This window comes from Pempheris klunzingeri, chromosome 4 (assembly GCF_042242105.1).
Source record: "Pempheris klunzingeri isolate RE-2024b chromosome 4, fPemKlu1.hap1, whole genome shotgun sequence".
NCBI lineage: Eukaryota > Metazoa > Chordata > Actinopteri > Acropomatiformes > Pempheridae > Pempheris > Pempheris klunzingeri.
Window position 1 is genome coordinate 14,175,899 of NC_092015.1, and position 21,088 is coordinate 14,196,986.

At 42.3% G+C, this 21,088-nt stretch overlaps 1 protein-coding gene across 1 annotated transcript in view; it reads right to left on the minus strand.

The window, feature by feature from the left end:
• The window catches only part of LOC139199850 (lissencephaly-1 homolog), a 34,382-nt gene extending 13,615 nt beyond the window's left edge, over positions 1–20,767 (minus strand). The window contains exons 1-3 of the mRNA XM_070829029.1: positions 20,625–20,767; positions 13,647–13,961; positions 583–667 (exon numbers count right to left, since the gene is read on the minus strand). Coding sequence (XP_070685130.1) covers positions 583–667; positions 13,647–13,678 — 117 coding nt within the window. The 5' untranslated portion in view covers positions 13,679–13,961; positions 20,625–20,767. The remainder of the gene's footprint in view (positions 1–582; positions 668–13,646; positions 13,962–20,624) is intronic.
• Between the last annotated feature and the right edge of the window lie 321 nt (positions 20,768–21,088).

A 21,088-nucleotide genomic window follows, 5' to 3' on the forward strand; every position in this document is an offset into this window, starting at 1 on the left:
AAAAAAATTTAAGGAGAGGGGAAAAACACCCAGTGGCCACTTAATTAGAACAATCTATTGAAATTCAAATTATATGTTCATCGTGGAGACCATACTTTAAGATGGTGCAGTTCTAGACTACACTGTATTGATGTGTGCTGCGTTTCTAATTTTGTACATACATTTAAGCATTTACATACATGATGGGATCCTATCAGTATAATGTAGTCCGGTACATCAGCACCTTAATACTTAAAACACATAATTCAACATCATAGGCATCATAAAACTAGACTGTGTGTTCAGTTTATTAGGTACACCTGTGCAATCCAATGCAACTGTTCTTCCACAGAGGATTTTGTGCGTGCGTGCGTGGGTAAATGCAACATTTACAAGTGGATAAAGGCTTTTCTGAGGAGCAGGAGCATGTAGCATAGACCCCCATAATCAGACAGACCCCCATAATTGGGTGCAGGTGCTACCGGTCACACTCATGAACATGTTGACTAAAAAGACAAATAAAGTGGAAATCAAGGCATATTGTGTGTATAAATTGGTCTGATTGGCTGTGCGGATGTATGTGTCCACCCTTAATCTACTCACATTATCTAATTCCGCCTCCTTCTTGAAAGTGGAATATGCCTCTTCATATCCATTGGAACGAAGATAATCAGCTATCGCTCGATTTCTGAAACAGACAGAGGACCCGTAATTAGTTCTCCTGATTAGAAGACAAGATAGTTGTTAGTGCCACGGGAAACAACGCGAGTAATGGAGTTGCATTCAGCACTGTAAAACAAAGACAGAAAATGAGCATGTTCAGGAAACTGTATGATGAAAAATTTGACATGCTTTTCACACATTCAGAAGTTATCAGGAGCTATCACACTTCCAGCTATATAATAAAAATGCTTAACATGCATAAAGGCAGTCTGACACATAGCACTACCTATAACAATACACAGTCTGCTGCTCTCTCTCACACACACACTCTTTCATTGACACACACATGCACACCCCTCTCCGCCCATTCGACACAAATTGAGAACACATCTGTCTGGCTTCTATAATGAGTTCTTGTTGCTGTGGGCAAATAATGGGAGGAGATGGCTCCCTGTGGTGTAGATATGGGGAAAATGAGTGTCAGTATACATCCCACTGCCACCTACATAGACACAGAGAGAAGAAAGACAGACCTGCAAACTGATTAAGCTTCTGGATACTTCCATTTCACTTCAGTCCATCTCCTTTTCATGCATAAGTTTGCTGACATTCAAAAGACACCAGAGCTTTCAGGCAGCCAGCACAAAGATGGTGGGGGTGGTAGGGAGGCGTGCAACTGTCCTACTATTTCAAATATGTGCAGAGAGATGTCCAGATAGGACAGACAACAGACAAGACAGGCAGAGCTGACAGTGAGGAGAAAAAAGGCCAGCTCCGCTCTTCAAATTTTCGTCTCGTGGGCTGCCGTAGCAGAAACACAAACCACACACATCTAACACTCTGGTTTATGACTGCAACCTCAGCAGCAGTTCAATTTACAAAGTTATTAATGAGGTTCAAGTGAGTTACTCTCAATAATTCAGGCTTTTATTCTCCATCATGAGGATGCAGAAAAATACGTAATTCATTTGACTTTTTCATGCAATAACTGTATATACACCAAATAGAGTAAAGCAGTACTTTGATTCAGGGCTAAGCAGTTCTTCAATATTTTAAATGCATTGTGACAATATGACTATATTGCTATATCAATTTACCAAATGCTGTTGTCCCATTCAATGATTCCAGGAAAAATGTAAACAAAAACAAAATAATTAAATAGCACTTTTGTGTGAAGAGTTGTATGTTCTGTGTGTTACCCATATCATGATATAGATGATTATTGATTACAGCCATATTTCCCTACATCTGTTATGTCAGCACCTTCAATCTGACATCCAAGTAGATCTGTCAGTGTCGGCATTGAACACATATTAGAACAAGAATAATAAGGCCAGTAATTTACAGGGAAACATGATGCTGCTAAACATGTGTTCATATAGAGGCTCTTCCAACTCTGGCTACCAGTGGTTCTAACTATTCAGGCTGTGCTAACCAGGCTAGCATGGTTGAGCTAATATTCAATAGGAGACACAACTAAAGCTCACCAGGTGGACCTGAAACTTTATGAAATTATGTTCTGCATGTCTCAAGACTGTATCAGATAATTGCTATTTAAAGTCACCGATAAAAGCAAACTCCAAGAGTTCAACACTATTCATAGGGACCACTGCCTGGTCTGTGAGCTCAGGAGAATGGGCCCCTAACCAGGACTAAAAGTCAGGATGTCTTGGCCTCTGCTACTTCAGTTTATTAATTTAGACAATTCCCTTTTCTATTGGGAGTCCCCCCTTCATAAACAGAAAATCTTAACTCTGCAGACTCAATGTCAAACAACTCATGTTTTTTTTCTCCTTTGGGTTTGGTTTTTTATTATTATATGCATAACTTGGCAAAAACTGACTTAAAAGGATGGAAAAAATGATGCAAAGAACACAAACAAAGACACTGAATTCATGAATGTCTGATAAAAATGCTATTTTCCTCTGATCGTAATACAATATTTCCTTGATTCCAGCCCTCCTGTGTTTGCGCACAGTGAACTCAACCACTAATGCCAGGAGAAGCAGACAAGCTGTCAGGCAGGCAAGGCTTTGAGGTGCCAACATGAAGGGGGTGGGGGGGACAATCTGTCAGCCCAGCCTGTGCCCCCTGCGCCCTCTCGGTCAGCGTTGAGCACTGAAACCCTCGTCTCCCTCTGCCCACCTGAATCCCCATGACAACAGGAGCCGGCCTTATTACAGCTGAAGGTTAGCAGGAGGTTATCTACTCCTCTGACAGCCAACCTGCCGCAAGTCTAGAAAACTGGAGGGGAGGGCAGACAGGCTAGCAAGCTGTTAGCATGTCTGAGAAAGTGTATAAGCAGGCAAGGGGAGCTGAGGCACAGGGGAGGCTTTGATGTGGTGTGGGTGTGTCAGTCTGTGTGAGCAGGTGTGCTTCCACCAAACCCACCGATGAGATGTCACACCAGTCTTTTACAGTCTAATTCAGAGGATGGAGAATGAGGAAGACCACTTGGCAGGACAACATCAGCTATGTACCAAAGTCTGAACTGCCACTACCAATACGACTATGGAGAGGGCATTCAACTGTTCTACATCAGTCAAATCTTTCTGTGCAGACTACAAAGGAAAGGGGGAAGAAAAACTGAGAAAACAGCACTACAGCAACCTGACAGAGTAATATTGTAGGAGAACGAGAAAGCCAGCAAATCTTAGTAGAAAAAAAAAAATCTTTGATTTAAGGTTTATGTCCTGTTTGTGTTGCATGGTGTTGTATGCAAACCACATGGTGGAGCAGTTTATTTATGTAGCTCCAGGGGGTGAGGTAGTAATCATGAATCATAGCCAACGTCTTGAGTGTTTTTTATGGTGCAGAGACAACAGGGCACATGCAATATCATTTGGACAAAGTGCAGCAAAGCAGGTGAACAAAATAGGGGTTAATATTTATATACAACACCTCCTGTTCCAGGTTTTGAATGTGCTCTGTTTCAAATATAAGCACTCAAAGCACAGCTAAGCAACAGTGAACAATATAGACAGAGATCTGTCAAAGAGCCTCGGCGCTGAGAGCAGACATTTACGCAAAGTACCCGGCACTCTCCTGACCCCCACTTCACCCAACATGTGGCAAAAACACAATAAAACACACTCAAACATTTTTAATATGTACAGTCGCCAGCAACTGTCAGAAAAAGGGAAGAGGATGGGGTAGAGATGTGTACTAATGTCGACAGAAGGAGAGCAAAACGGCTGGTTTCCATGGTTACTAGCAGCCCACAGCTAGATGACGTGATGGGGAGATAGTGAGAAAGAGGGCAGGGCGAGTACATGGACAGAGAGGACAGGCAGAAGAGGTGGATAAAGAACAATAGAAAACCTGAAAGCCCTTATAGAAGCTGTTTTAATGATATCAAAAAGGCTTTCTCTGTCCGCACAAACTACAACAGCAATGTCTTTTTAAAAGTGCACATAACCTCGTGCCATTCTGCAGAGACTATGTGAGTCTCACGTGGGTTATTATCAGTGCTGTGGTCAGTCAGAGCTCAGGTTCAGAGCTGCTCTCTCATGTACTATAAACCCTTAATGGAGAAAGGGAAGGAAACAGCGGCCTGTGACACAAACAGAGACAGGGATGACTTGTGGGAGAGATGACCTCATCTTTCTGAGAAGAGAGGTGAGTCAGATGTCCAGCATGTCTGCTGGAGAAGTCACTTCCTCCCAATCCCTGATCTTTAACTTTCAAATCATCTTATAGATGAGCAACACTTGCGAACAGTGGATCCACCTTTTCTTAGACGTCACTACATTCTGTGAAATCAAAGCAAAATGAAAAAAAAAAGACAATGTGACGACCAGTTTTTGTGGTAAAAACATTTAACTGTGTTAAGCAGTTTGAAGTGTGCTACGAAGTAATGCATGCATCACAAACAAGATTAGCGGTACCTAGTGGTGGCCAGGCTGTTCTGTTTCAGTGTTCATTGGATTATGATCCAATATCAACCCATGCTTGTGCTTTTTTGGCCAACAGCACAGATACAATAATAAGACTGCAAGTTGTACAAACTCTGAAATCGTAATTTAATGATAATTTATCAAACTATCCAAAGAAACAGTTTCTCATAAAATGCAACCCAAAATAGAAAATACTATAAAACAGACACTGTTCATACAATAACAGAAATATCAATATCAATTTGTAAGTCAACAGTGACACTTTTTAGTCTGCAGCACAGCTCCATCCACCGTGGATCTGTACCACTGTAACAGGACAGGCTGCTGCTATCCACTGTCCATCTAGTATAATCTCATGATGCCGCTAAACAGCGTGGGTTGGAGCTTAAAATAGAGGAAAAGGTTAACAATATCCCCTCCAAGAGCCGTCTCCTTATCGTGGTGGAAGGGTTTGAGCGTCCCTGTGAACTTGGGATTGTAGGCAGTAGTCTGGGTGGTAGCTCCTGGTCTTCCAGGGCAAACAGGTCCCAGGTGAGGAGCCAGACTGAGAGCAATTCATGGACACTGGATTAAATCTATCAAAACGGAGCTGCTGCTGTGTACTGTCCCAAACTCAGACTTTGAAGCTGATGCTACCCCAATACAGTTCCTCATCACTGACCTGTTTGGTCTCTGCTGGTGAAAAGGTGTATCGTTGTCTCTGAATGCAGCAGCAAAGACGTGTGCAGCCACCCTCCCTCTCCTTGGCACGTCTCTGCTGTGCTTCTATCGACTGTGCTGCGTTTATATTGAAAGCAATGGTGGCAGCAACCACTCGCTGTCTGAAGGGGCCTGAATACTTTCCAAGTATGACATGTGTGCTGCCACTAAGTTATTTCCAATGTATCTATCAGCTTTACTGTCAACTGTTAAGTCTAAAAAAAAAAAAAATTATAAATAAATCAGAAATGGCCATCGGAAGTTCACAAAACAAACAGCAATGTCTTTTAGCTGCTTGAAAATGTTCAGTACAGTATCTGAATTGTCTTGTTTCATACAATGCTCGTCCACTCAAATGACTAATTTCAGATTTTTTGACTTACAAAGCCAGGACATGAGTCATCCAACAAAGACACCTCCACTCCCCTGTTGTCAAAGCATCACTAATGACACATTTGAAACAGACAAACTGGGCTACACACCCACTCTGCCTAAATGTTAGAGTCCCTGTAAAGCAATGATAAAGGTGTTCTGGTTTTTCACACCACCAAACAGTGTTACAAACTAAACAACCAAACTTGAATGATAAAAAAAAAAAACCCAAAGTATAAAATTAGGTCTTAAAATAGTGAAAAAATTACCAATATCCTTGGCTTTGAAAGGCTAGGGTTATGTCCAGTGCAGGCACAGAAACCAAAAAGACTTGAAACCACTGCTGATTATCATCACTCTCCTCTTTTGTCTATTTTAATCCGTTTGTTCTTCAAGTTCTTTTCTTTCAGGCTTCCATTGGTACTTAAGCTGTGTTCACTTTAAGCTCCTCAGTCTAGATCAGGTTAGACTTGATACATTTATTTCAAACAATCTTTGTGTTGGGGGTACTCTGGTTAACTTAACCTAGCCTAGCACACCAGTTTAACCTTTTCATCACAGTCAACCTAACCTCGATAACAGCTCTGCCACTACAGACAGGATGACATGTCTAATAGTTGGAGCAGCTTCTCTGATTGCACTACATTACATATCCCGGGCACTCCAGGTAGCTTTAGCCACAAGCCTTGAGCAGGCCTGCTAGCACCAGCAGTCAACAGTCTTCATTGCAGCTGCTGCGATTTTGTCTCTGTGCATTACATGTAATAGAGTCCCCTTCACTGGTGTGCATCGTTTAACCCTGTTGGCAGGGGGGAAGGTTGCAGGCCAACAGGACTGACAACGAGGCTAGTGAGGCCTGAAAACTAACTCATAGTCCCAGGGGATACTGCAGCTACCGACAAGACTATGCTAGTGCTAGCAGGCCTGCTGACAAGCCTACAGCTTAACTATTTGGAGTACCTGTGATATCTAATGTAGTATGAACAGAGAAAAGCTGCTCAAAGCCACGGACACGTCTCTCATGAAGAGACACCATGTCTACAACAGTGGAGCAGTCAACACATCGTAACATGGTTGGGTTGACTGCAGTGAAAAGGCTAAACTGGTAATGCCATGTTAGCGTCTGCAGCTACTGTTTACTGCCTTCCTGAGGCCACAGCTTCCGACACAGAGCTGCTCTAGTATTTGTTTGTTGCTGAGGGAGAAATCATGCTAATAAGGCTCTGGTGCACCATTGTGCAACAATTTCAGCCCCGCCCAAAAAAATCCTGAACACAAAAATGGTGAGAAATGCCATAATTCAGAACTCCACAGTTCATTTTCACATATTTTCAGCAGCCAGTTTCTAAAATGCGTTTATAAACTGAATTTGCTTTACTTTGACTTCAAATGCCTTCACAAGACATGCAGAAATCTTATCAGATGGACTGTAAATGCTCTAATAAATCTGAGAGGAAGGAGAATTTTGCTTGCCTGGCCAGGCCACTGCCCGGTGCTATATATCTGTCTATGGGCACTAACTTTGCATACAAGTAGTTCTAGTCCGATCAGTGTTTAATAGAAAGAAGCTGAAGTCTACAAAAGGTCCCTCGGCACATATAAAATTCCCTTTTAATGGATTATATCATGTTCTTTATGAGCACATTACCCACACCCTTAGACGTGTACTGTTACTGTACTGTGTCCTCCTCATGACGAGGCTGAAGATTGTCTGGTGGCCTTGCCTGTGCTTCATAAAGCTTACAGAGATTATCCCTGTGGTTGTTCTCTGAGATGATAACCACTGTGAGGACGACAGGCCAATGCTGTGTGGTGATGTAACCACCGTCTCTGCTAACGTACACGTGTTCAAGCAACAAGGCCACTAGGAAAGCATGGAAGTACCGAAAAATAATAACTTCAGAATAAAACAAAGACAGAAAAACTTGCTTACTCCTTACTTCTTTTGTTCTCATCTCAGTATATTGTGGGTAATTTGGCAAAGTGTGAGACTGACTTCCTGTCAGGATTACCACATAAATATATTCTACCATGCATGCAGATTTAACCAGATAATAAGGTTAATATATGAAGAGGGGAAACACTCCATTATTTCAAGTGTCCACTTCAATTGTCCATTTCAAGACCTTAAGCTCCAGGGAATTGTTTGAAGACCCAGTGTGAAAAACGCTCTGCTATTGACCGAGGGAATGTTTGGAATTAGTAGTAAGGTGAGCATTTCTTTAAGGGAAACAACTCAAAGAATCATATCAGTGCTAGTACTCAACCAAACAAACATTAACAGTACAGTGGAAAAACACCAGTTACACTATATCAGGTACATCAGGCCTCGTCTCACATGTTCAGGGTGGTCATGTCGTGAGTAAACAAACTCGGCGCTAAATTTCACAGCAAACAAACATATAAGTCTGCTGAAAGGTATCCGGCAAAGCAGAGGGTGAGAGGAATCAGGGCGGTAGAGAATTACAAAAGGTTAAGCTTATTCCTCTGTCTTAACAGCTGAGTGCTGAACAGCTGATAACTTCTCAAGGAGAACTTGTTAGCAGAAAAATTCCTGAAAAATCATATGACAGGATTATATAATGTCCCAGTTACAGTTCGATCTCCATGAAAACTGTAACAAATCTACTATTTTCTCTTGCTTGACTGATGAAGAGGGGGAGGCCCATGCGTTGGTTACCGAGACATGAAACATGTCACCTCAAAGCAATCACTGTTCAAATTAGCCAGACAATTAATCCAACAAATCATTTCAAAAGGAAGAAAAGAATGAAAGAGAAAATCAGATTCATCTATAAAAGTTGCAACCCTTTACTTGATTCCCAACTTTCAATCGTCTCAAAACCTCTCAGAGGGGTGATTACCATAATGCTTTTAATTTCTATGTGAACCAGGTACGTTGTCAGGAAGGGAAAAGGCGGTCTTCCTTTATATAAGTTACGAGCACTGCAGTGGGGGATCAACCTTTAAGCCAGGAGATAGCAGAGATAACTTCAAAGGGGAAACTCTCTCTCAAAGAAGAGGAACCGTCCAATCCAGGACCGTCTTTTTCCTGAATGCAGACTTCACACACCAGCTACTATTCTTCACTATGGAGAAGGTGTGTGCGTGTGTGTGTGCGTGCGCGCGCAGTATGGTTTCAGATCAAAAAAGCCAAATGGGGCTGAAAAGACAGCTGTCTGGTCTACACACCAAGATACACACAGAACTCACACACTTTTACAGTATAAAGGGTGTGTAGCATGCTCACATCTTCTGTCACATGGTGATGATGGAGCTTTGTTGGCTGAGCTGAAGCCAGAGCTTTAACGAGTGAAGTGAACTTTCTTAAATCCCATCATGCTGTGTGTAATTCAAGCTTGGGTAAACAAAGGATAACGGGGTAGATGTGAGACTAGGCTTCCCTTCACACATATAAAGAGGTAAAATGGCTCATTTGTTTTACTAAATCATATCTACAGAGACCCATTTTAATCTCTATGGCTGTTTTAATGCTATTGTTGGCAGAGCTGCAAATGAAAAGGACTACTTTCTGAATTTACAAGATTATTTTCCCTATAGTGAAGACACTTGTGATAACATAATTACAGGGGTTATAAAGAATTAGGGCTGCAACTAGCAATTATTTTCACCATCATCCATCAATCTACAGATAATTTTTTCAATTAATCCATTATTTGTACCATCATACATATGATTCGTACAATTATACATACTATTCAGACCATATATCATTGTATTACTCCATCATATAGGACAAAGAAAAGCATTGTATCTGGACATTTTAGAAGCTGGTGAGAGCAAAGGTTTGAAAACTACATGAAAAACTACATACAATGTTTAACTGTTATCAAAATAGTTGCTGGTTCCTTTTCTGTCAATGGGCTAATCTGACTGATCGCCTGATTGCTGCAGCACTACACTGGAGACAGACAGCATAAACACACCACTAATGACACAGAGAATAAAAGATGTGGATGACTGTGAAGAGGATGAACAAAACAGAGTCCGACACACTGACTAAGAAATCATTGGAAACTCAAATGTGCAGTGGATCCAGGTTTCTACACCCAGCAGACTGGTCCTCTTTCTAAAACCAAGCCCTTTTTATATGGGAGACAGTCAATGATTGATATGGCATGATGGGTCCAGAACACAGACACTGTTACCATGCCAGTCCATCTGTGTGTCAGTCCCAAGGCAAAATCAGATCCGTACTGCTGATAGACCCCCTGCAGATGTACACTCAATACGCCGAGCACCAACAGAGAGGCTCGGGAACAGAACATACAAGACTAAGTGTCTGTGTGTGCCAGCAACAAATGTCCGTGTGCAGTCCCCCTTGGGAGACACCTGTCACACCCAAACACTGAGGAGCTACCACAGATACATGACAACCGTTTGAAATACTGCATCTCTGGACACTACTGGGGAATAATCAAAGCAATCACTGCAATAAATGGAAAAATGTCTAAACTGATTTAAAAAGACACCCAATCTATATCAATATCTGCTTTTGTTTGAACAGCTGTAATTCAATCACAATAATCTCCCATTTTTTTTGGCTCGTGTGACAAAAATCCTGATTAACCCTCATCCAGAAAATCACCTGTGCATGCCTGTACACCTCGTTTTCCATGAAAAAAAATAATTTTCAGTTTTTCCATATTTTAACAAAGCAAAATGTTTTCAATTTGTTGGGGGGGTCCATTCACTTCATTGCGGACAGTATTAACATCTGGAGCATCTGATTTGTGTTTTCTCACTTTCTGATCCTAGCAGCACATCCTCATCCCCCAATTAGTATTGCTAAGACATGCTGACAGCAGTCATGACACTGGGACATGCAAACACTACATTCCCAGCTACAGAGCCAAAAATGTGCTCATGTGTGGACAAAAAAAAGCAAAAGGCAGAGGCAGGGGGTAGAGTTTCAGATAATTGTACTAAATTGCATGTATACGAACTTGGGAATGTTAGAGGACTGGTAAATACATTATCTGTTCGTGTGTGGGACACTAGGAATAAAAACATGGATCTCTGACTGAGTGCCTTCTGTGTTGCAATCTTCAATAGGACCTTGTTTAAATCACCTCTAAGTCGTCTGAATGGCAGAGGTCTTGATGTGTTATGTCACCACCTTCACAGCCAGAGGACGATGGAAAAAGGAGAAAAATCACATGAACCATCCCGTAGCCCAAGATATGGAGATGGCTACGGGGATTTTCTTTGTAAAGCGAAGAGAGAGTTCAAAAGCAAAGGCCCATCTGCACATGGGTGCCTCCAGGTCTTTCAGGGGAGCAGATAGTTTGTGTTCTGCATCTATTTTTACTACACGCCTGCGGGGACGAGTCCCCTGACCCTTGAAAGAAGCACAAATGTGCTTTTCATTGGCTGTGCTCACAAAAATAGAGTTGTTGTGAAGATGCTGCGCAATCACAGCATCTGACTGCAGTGCTGACAAAATAGCACCAGTTTCGGGGACAAAGATTAGTCCTCTTTTTAGAATATGTTGTTCCACACTGGGGTAATAAAACTGATTTGCTGCATTTCTGGTTGATGTCAAAGAGCAGGTCACTCCCTCCTCAAACGACAAAAACAGGCCTTCTCTTGTTTTCTGCTCAATGATTTTCATGCTTTATGATTTCACCTAAAAATGATTTAATACCAAAAACAGTCACTCTAATGGCACACATAGTTAACTTAGTGCAGATTTGACTGCAGTAACTTGATTTCTTCTGACAGTTAACAGCATACAATGTGGACGGGGAAGAGGAGGCCTGAATGCAAAAGGAACAAAATCTATTTGTTTGCCTACTGATGGTAAATGAGGCTGTAACAAAGAAAACAGGGGGCCCAATGAAAATTTAGCATGAATAGCAGACAGTCACTGTTCCCATTACCCTCTCAGCCTACTATCACTGTTTGATATAAAATCTGCTGCTGGGTTTCCAGAACAGGCTTCTCAAAATGAGACCGCCCGTTAGGAAATAAGAGCTTAAGGGAACTTTATAGCCGACAAACTCAATGAGGGCACCGACTGAGCCAAGTGACATCTCCAACGGGAAGAATGCAACAGATGCTTGACTGTGACTCAAGTGGTGTGAGGGTCCCACACCAGTTTCCTGTCAGCTATGGGGGCAGAGACTTGTGCAACAGAGGAGAAAAGAGGGGTACAGAGGGGGGTCCCTGGCAGCTTCCTCTGAATAGCAAATAGCTTGAAAGATTAGCATTCCAATAGGTCTCTCCATACCAACAGACCCCTCCCACAGCGCCAATCTAAAAACACAAAAACATAGCTGTGAATGTTAAGAGCCTCGTCATGTGAACGCTGATGCACTTCTCAATGACGGTGCAGGACAAGGGGCGAAAATAAAAATCACTGTCGTCATCTCATTCTTTAAGTCAGAGATAAATCTATCACATACTTTTTAAAATACATGATTTTAACATACTTCTTAAACGAGGGATATTTCTTAAGAACCAACGCTCAGCAAGCTCATCCCATCTCCTTCTCATGACCTTGTATCTCACATCGAGCTGCCTTTACTTTTTATCCCTCGCCTCAGGGGTTAATTACCAAGCCAACAGACTCAGCAGGGCCAAATTACAGCTCCACCATTATCGCAGTCTCTCTCACTTTTCCCACTTGCTCAATATACACCACACGGCACATGTGCAGATATTTCTTTGTCTGTATGCCACTTCTGAGCTTGTGCCAGACAATTTGTAGGCAGATTTCAGACATCTTGGGCACATGGTTCCCCAGAGGAATCACTCAAGAGTACTGACAGTGTTCACTGAGCAACTGCATGAAGCTTGGTTCAATGCTGATTCACTCTTGTTATTTTGGGGCAAAGGCGGCACTCTAAGCTTCTCCTAAGGTCACACAGGGCAAACTATGAATACTAAACATTTCAGGAGTAGATAGTGTAGGTTGAGGATCGATACATTTGTGCTACAAGACCTCAGGGGAGATCAGGGACTTTCAACCAGTCATTAATTCTTCCTGAGGGGTACCAAAGACAAAAAATAACACCCGTTTAAAACGATTCTAGGAATCAACACACATCCTTCACAACAAACTAACAGTTCACGGTCATAAAAAGGATCATTAAAACGAGTGTTGTTGCTTTATAGGCTTTAAAAATTAGCACAAAATCAACTGTTTGGGAGTAAAGTCTCTTTTTGCAGAGACACAAAGAGAACTCTGTGGAACAGCCCTACATATAGTCATTCTTCATAGTGCTTTAATACTGTAATAGGTGCTCATGTCACTGGGAAGCTTCAAGGAACATCTGATTCAGACCAGCACAGCAGCAGCTTAGCTTGTTTGACCCCAACATTTGATTAGACAAGAGTCAGAATGGGTTTAAATAAAAAAGGTATACAATTCCCCCACAAATAAAAACCATTTTATTCTTGACTGCAGCCAGAATTGCTTCCATTTGGTAAAACTAATTGCTGTAACTCACATTTCTTTTCTCGCATAAAAATAGCGACTGATATGGTCGGCTTTCTAGTCAGCTGACAGTCGATAAAATCACATCTGGTTTGGGATCAAACATTCAATCGTTCAATCAAAAATAACAATTCTAAATGAATTAGAGCTGCAATGATTTTTTGAAAGAGTTCCTCCTTTGAGAGGATTTGCTGCTTTTCTTTGTCATATGAGCTAGTAAACTGAGTAATTTTGGATTTTGGACATGACAACTTTGATGATATGATCTTAGAAAACTGTGTTGGGCATTGTTGGTTATTTTTACTTTGTACATCAAACAAAAACAAAACACCTTCAAAGGGCCTTTGAGAAAAGCATCTAACCATGTTCACAGCTGCACAACATCAGAAAAATGTGGTTGTACCAGGCAGCTGTGTGTGCGAGTATGAAAGTGAATCTAGTACGAAGGTGAAATAAAACACGTCTCATCCCATGATGCAACAGTAACGTGTAACACCGCAGCCTCAGTGTGTAAATCAATACATTTTCAATCTTCATTTCTCAGTTACATTATGAGAGGTGTGTTTTCAACTTACAGTTCATCTCGTTGCCGTTGTGACAGCACCATGGTGACGGGGCAGTGTGGGCGGGGTCGGGAGGGATCACTTGGTAGAAGGTGAATCTTGTGCAGCTGCTGCGCTCTCCTCAGTCAGGAGATGAGCTGTGCTGATCCAAGCAACACGGGCGAGGACGAGTCGCGTACTCCAATGGCGGGCGGTTGGTTTGGTCCAGACAAAATGACTCAGACTGAGAGAAGGGGAACGCAGGAATCTGCCCCCCAACTGCCTGACTCCAGGGACAAGAGAAGTGGAGAGCCTGCAGACCAGTCACCAGCCAAGCCTACACTGCATCTGAAGAGGGGAGAGAGGGAAAGTAGCATTAGGTATGCATGACAGATAACATGAAGAGTGGGTGGGGATGAAACTGTTTATAGGCCAGGAGAGTACTGCATCAATATCTGCACCACATTATACACACACATGAAATGGCTGAAGGATCAGTAAACAATGGACAAAAAAAATGACAGAGGCAGAAAATTTGTGGTACTTTCCATCAGAGAGTGTGAATCCCATAGCAAAGGCTCAACAGCATAGACCTATCTATCAAACATTTCATAAAAACTTCCTATCCATAAACCACTCCCTCATGTGCTTTTCAGCTACACTCCCATCTACCTTCATCATCTGTCTGTCATGTCACCAGTCTGGTCTGAGAACGCTGCTCTGCTTTTGCAGCAAATTCCTTTCTCTCTGAACATACAAGAGCTGACCCACATTCTCCGAGCAACGTACTTCTCCTCCCAGGTTGCCAACAGAGAAGAAAAACAGGACACAGTTGAGCGGGCTCGAGTAACGGCTGTGCTCTTGTCAAATTCCCAAACTCTATCGTCCCATTATGACACCTACTCAAGAGTTAGCGCGCCTGACCGAAGGCGGAATGAATTCACTAGGACTGTTTATGTCAGAAGGAAAATATTTATTAGTTAGTGTGAACATTTGTTTATTCTTAGAGGGGAGTATTGATGTGTGGAACAGTAAATGTCAACAAAATGTAATGCAGCTATTAATACTGTGATGAAGTTTATTTTTACGCTGCATCGAGGTCTTGAAAAGCACTTTACCGAAGCAGGTACCCACTAGAATACTAACTGTGAGCTACAATAAGCCTCTTAGTCTACTGGGACCAGCCTGACTAAATCTCTGCCAGACCAGTGAACAAACGGTACAAACAAAGCCAATTTACCTCCTTCTGGAGACCTGCAACAAACGGACAAAACTACAACAAGGAACAGACGCCCAGAAACATGTGCATAAGACGACATGTGTTAGGTGTGAGATGTGCTGCATGTCAAAGGAGCAGTGAAGGAAACAGTGATGCGCTTGGAGTAGGCATGAGGACTGGAGACACCTCAGGAAGCTACAATCTACAAGGAAAATTCAGACATTTCTCATTTCAGGCGATGATGCAGGTGTGACATTAACACAAAGGGGAAAATTCCTCCCTTTTCACTCCTGCTTTTGTTTGCAGAAAAAAAAAAAAGCAGCAGCTCAGGGACCTCGTATAGATATTTTAAAAAACAAAGCCTTCAGATGTAAGATTGATCTAGCTGGCTGGTGAGTCCATTCTGTTGAATTTATAAAGTAAAACTGTGGTGTTTGTTTATTTATTTGCATATCAGACACTGACATCATAGAAAAACTGTTCAACAGAGAGTGACCTAATGAAGCCAACAGCTGACCTCTGGACCCTGATGTCACCACCTGACAGCGGTCCAAATGCCTACTTACCTCTGACTGTGTGTGGATTACGGCACGCAGAGGGCTTCTGGCTGTTACCCAAAAACTATGCCATAGTTCAGGGTCACAGCAATACAACATCACAATGTGGTGATGGCACCAAAGCTAAAAATGGCTCCCTCTAACACTCCACATACGAGACACCCATTATAAAGCATGCACCTTCCACATCAACCTGTACAACTTCTGTAGTGTGTGAAATGAGGTCATCTGCTATAAATTGATACTTCCCTCTGTGTTGCTGGCAGCTGTCATCGCTGTGTGTATCCATTAATGTGTTAGACTCCCCTCTCTGCAAATCTCATTTGTGGCTTCAATATTGAGCAAAATGTTTGCACAATCACGCAATTAGGCTAATTGGCTCAGCACAAATGTGGTGGTGTCTTGTTGGAAAGGGGAACGGGCTACTGCCATGCATCTATAAATCTGCCCACTGGCGGTTAATAATGGTTATGCGTCTTCCTCCCATTGATTCTCTTGTCTTAACGTAGCAGCAGGAACTGAACAATAAAGGGCCTCTTACAGTAATGGTGCTGACTGCTTTGAGAGATGTTGTTTAATTTCCTGATGAGTCCTAACAGGTTATCTGCTTTTAAAATGCCATTTTGAGTGAATACTGGTAAACATAGTCTGTTTAGGAACGCGACCACACCCGCTGCATCACTGCCTGTGCACACACACTGTTTTTAGATCAGTCAGCACCTGCATATTTTAAAAACGTGGACCAATAAATGAAAGATTTCTTTCAAAACACTCAAACAACAGGAAAAGAAACAGGAAACACTAATGTTTGAAAACAGACTAACATATCAACAAGTCTTTCAAAGAGGGTGTTACAGAAAATCTATTAACTACTGAATCAGTTCCAGAAGAACTCAAGAACTCAATTTACAGTGAAATGTGAATGTAACAGCACTGACACTGACTGTTTTTTAAAGATATCCAAACAATTGTGGGTCAAAATGTAACACAGCAATGCAACGTTATGCATTACTCCACCTGCCAAGTATGAGCGATGAGATATGTGTATATCATTTTGATAATCAACACTTCCATGTCTGAACAAAAGGAACACGCCCCTGTGGTGTGCAGCGCCAGACGAGGGAATTTTTTTCTTCTTTTTTAAAAACACACAGCACAAAGTTGACCAACTGCTGGTGTGAAATTGTGTCCCAGCAGCTCAATACAAAACACACCATCACAGAAATGCAGACAATGCTGACGTTTATCACCTCGCTGCCACCTCTTATTCACAGTTTACTGCTAGCGTCATTATGTCGTGACATCTTCCTCTTTAAAAAGCAAACATCTCAAACAGCTGGAATCTGGACGGCCTTCATTTTCTGTTGAATTCTTCACCTTCATGTCACCTGTGTGCTGGGAGTGTCACATTATCATCCTTCACTGCCATTCACAAGCAACCACAAACACTCCACCTCAATACAAAACGTCCTCTGTACAGTGATTGACAAATTATTTTCAGTCTTTACTGTTAATAATTGTTATATAAGCTTTTAAAACGTAAGGCTGGATCTTTTGACATTATTGGAGAGGATGTCAAGTTATTCCAATTGAGTTTTAGCAGAGAGGATTTAAACACCACTTTTATAAATCAGAGAATATCTGTTTCATAATGACCACAGGGGAACTCTTTAGCAGTAAACTTAGCCAACAGTGATGTAATTTCCAGTTTCTTTGGTAGGTTTATTACTTGATGCGCGTTAAACTTTCTCGTTGAAAACAAAAACAAACTGTCACAGGATCTGGCCACTCTATGGCTGAAACATTCAGCTAAACAAGTAGATGAGTGATGGTCATTTGTTGTCCTGGATTTATTCTTAGACATTTACTTTGATTTTTGGGGCATATGTCCCCATGAGGTGACAGCTAAACATAGTAATTTACATGCCAACAATGCATCACTGTGCTGTATCAGCTGGATAATCATGGATAATTTATCATGCCAAGCAATGAAGTAGGTAATGTGAGGCAGCACTGTCATTAGCCCGTGTAGATGCCTGTTCATCAACTATTGTCTAGTTTCTTTAAAATACAGATAATTGAAGGAAATCTGAAGTGGGAGACCTTACTGAAAGGTTGATTACTCTGTAAATCGTCTCCAGTTTCTGTGAATGGTTGTTCTTGGTAAAAGCACTCAGACAGAAATCATCCAAAGAGCTTTATCACTAACCGATGATGAAACCGAGTGAACATCTGGCTCAGCTTTCAACCTGCAGCTGTTAAGACCCGCAAGGTGCCTTGTGTCAGTTATGTGGGGTGGTAACAATCAGTGAATCTTGTTAAATTACACAGTTACTGACATTTTCCTTCAGTGGCTAATAAAAGAAATGTCTATTACCAAACCAAATGATGAGAGACAAGAGCAGGCAAGCTCACAGGAACAGCAAATCAACCTCAGGGCCGAACCAACCAGCACACGCTGCTGCAAACAACACCACATAGACTAAGTCACCTCCTTCATCTATATGTGCTTGAATTGATGGTACAGTATGAACAAAGTTTCACTTGGCAGCAAGAGTTGCTTGTTCAGCTCAAGCAGAATCTCATTTAGGCCAACAAGTTACTGGTTGAAATCATTATGGCTCTAAATATAGACTGGAGGTGTATGCGTAATCTGTCAGTTGCCGTTGCCAAACTGGCAAGCATAAAAGCACGTTCTCATCAAACTTTTCTCATTCTCATCTAAGCTACTTTGGCAACCACCATAACTGGCTGCTAAAATTAAAATCAACAGCCTCTTGAGTTGAGTTGACAGTGCTGGTGGTTGCATACCAACATTGTCAAAGATTTCCTCTCAATTTACAAAAAGGAGATATACAAACAGTGTTTCAAAGCAGTCGTTTGTAGGCTGACAGGCCGTTGCTGCGGGCACCAGGTCAGCAATGACCAGTCAGTTGGCTGGCGGGCAGCCTGTTTGGAGGGTCAACCTCTGTGCTACTGTCAGCTCAGGGAAGGAGAGTAATTTGAGGATCTACCTTCCCTCAGCAAAGCTCTAGATTTTGCTCCTTCAAGGCAATTCCTCAAGCTTTGCCTTTTCTCAAACAATGTTAAAGAGGAGCACCTTGCAAGATCTGAGACCAGCTCGCTTTACTGTTGCTGAACTGGCAAGAAGTGCCGGCAGAGCAGCTCCTAAATGGCCGGAGCTTGTACAATTGGTGTTACTGTGTTTCCAATGCTGACGGCAGTGAATAGAGCCTGGCTGCTGGGATGCACTTATTCAAATCAACTTCTGATAAATCTTTGGACTCACTAAGAACGCTTTCAAGTAAAAGCAGCTGACCACGTCGGCTAGCTCCTGCAGTTACTGTCAGAGAAATGAAGCTTGTCTGGTATTTTACAAGAAAGAGAGCTGCTGTTCTCATATAAGCTCTTTTTTCCCCTAGTTGTCACACACAGAAAATGGATCCAGCAAAACACACATTGAGTCCATTTCATGCACTGTGCACTGTATTTTGACCTAAGAGACACTTAAGCATTATGGTGAGTGAAATATGAATGCCATCACATCATATATTGAAACTGAACAGCATCTTCACTCAAAAAAAAAAAGACAACACAAATGTGCAGAAAAACAAACAACTCATAAATGCAAATTTGTTTGCCTTTGTCAAAAATCAGCCTGTAGATCACAGCTAATAAAATCTAATAATTATTACTTGGGTTAGTTAAGACATAACCCTGCATCAAAACAGAGAAAACCATTTTAGAAAACCAAAACTAAGAGTCACTCCACTTTGGTGAAGTAGCAAGTTAGCCCCTTTATGATAGCACAGTATTGTTAGATTAGAGCAGTAACGCCTCTAAAAAATGGTGGCATTTGAAGTAGGCCAAAACACAAATACTCTTACCTGAGAGCACGTAGTCAGTGCTTCTCTTTTCTTTTCAAGCCGTTTTCAAAACAAACAATTTCATCAATACCCCATAATTCCAGTTGATCAGCTGCAGCGCTGTCCCTACAGGCGTGGTTGGGAAAAGTAAACCAGCGAAAGATCCTGGTTTTAATCAATGATTTATATCCGATATTAGGACCAGGTGGCCCAAAATTATGAGGGAGACTCGCTTGTCGGAGTCTGTGCTTAGCTCAGAGAGGCACCACGGCGGTGATCTGCATTGATCCAGGCATAAGCCCCGCACGAAATCACTCAATCAAACGTCTACACAACAAGAGAGAGAGAGAGAGAGAGAGAGAGAGAAAACATGGCAGATACTTGAGCACAGTGCAGACGGTATACATACAAAGTCATCGGCTCCGATGTGCTCCACCCTGATTTTCTAACAGTGTGCCAACAAACCGCATGAAGCACACAGAGTGGTGGAGATGAGGGGAGCTTCAGCTGAGCGTGGCAGCAGGCTGACAGCGACAAACAGCACAGGAGATGCACTCAGCAGCATGCAGTGTTAGAAAACTGCAACACACTGCTCTGATGTGCAGCTGCACTTCTTAGATACTTATTCTGCACAACACATGCACAAACCAGATGACGCCCTTTCCAAATGCTAACATCGGACACAGCAGTGACACGAAGCTGCAGCGACTGCGCCGATTTTAATCAAATTTGCACACGACAGTAGAAGTAAAATGACCAAACAAGTGAAGGACAACCCAGCTAACATTATGCATCAGCCGTATGCCGTCGTGTGACCTACATTGAATGAGGCTGTGTTGTCAAGGTTTGTGCACAAACGATGCTAATTACAGATCATCAATAACTTGGGATTGACGCCAAATGCATCACGGGACATGACGGCAGTCTTGTAACGTTACTTAGCACAGTGACAAGTTTTCAGGAGGATGTTGTTCGACCCGAGGAAGGTGCCAGCCGGTGGCTTGTCGTTATGTTTGCCCAGTTATCGTTAGCTAAAGTTAACGTTAGCCGAGTTAGCTTCCCGGTGATGCGGTCAGAAAGTTAGCTCATAGGTCTAGTTTTACGAAAACAACAGGCCAGTAATCACCATTAAAGTAGCTACAGTTACCTCACACCGTTAGATAAAGTCCACATACTTAAATTATGTGTCTGGACACCAGGATGAACTCCGCCGACAAGGTACCTGCTGCTCCACTCAGAGCGGCCTATCCGCCATTTTGAGACATAAAAAGGAGGTGCACAAATTACAGCCACATCGTCATTTTCTCCACCTAACGCCGGATTCCTTCGACCCCGACCGGCTTCACAGCTGAAAACTAGCCGGACTCACCCTATTGTTCCGGCCCGTGAATATCCTCAGCCGTCTCCACCGATAACACGACCCGACAGGGCGTGAAATTTCCGCTCCGGGTCCTGATCTTGTGATGTGGAGGTAAACTGTGCTGTTTTCTCGCAGGCTGCCGCATTCGAGCTTCAGACGGACGCGCGCACGGAGCCCGCGTTCACGGCTTACCGGGAGCGCGCACGCCCTTGATGGCAGGAGAGAAAAAAATCCTCATGGTTGTCTGATGTTTTTGACCTTTATTAACTCTTCCGTGGCTGCTCACCTGCAGACATTACCTTAGATACTTACATCACTTTTAATATTTGATAAGAGGCTTGGATTTCACTCTGAAAATAGTCTGCATGTAATTTGCAATAATCAAAGTACCTTTTATTCTACTTTCTCTACCATTTTCTGGTACTTTATACTTTCAATCAACTACATTTCAAGTAAATATTTTTCTGACTATC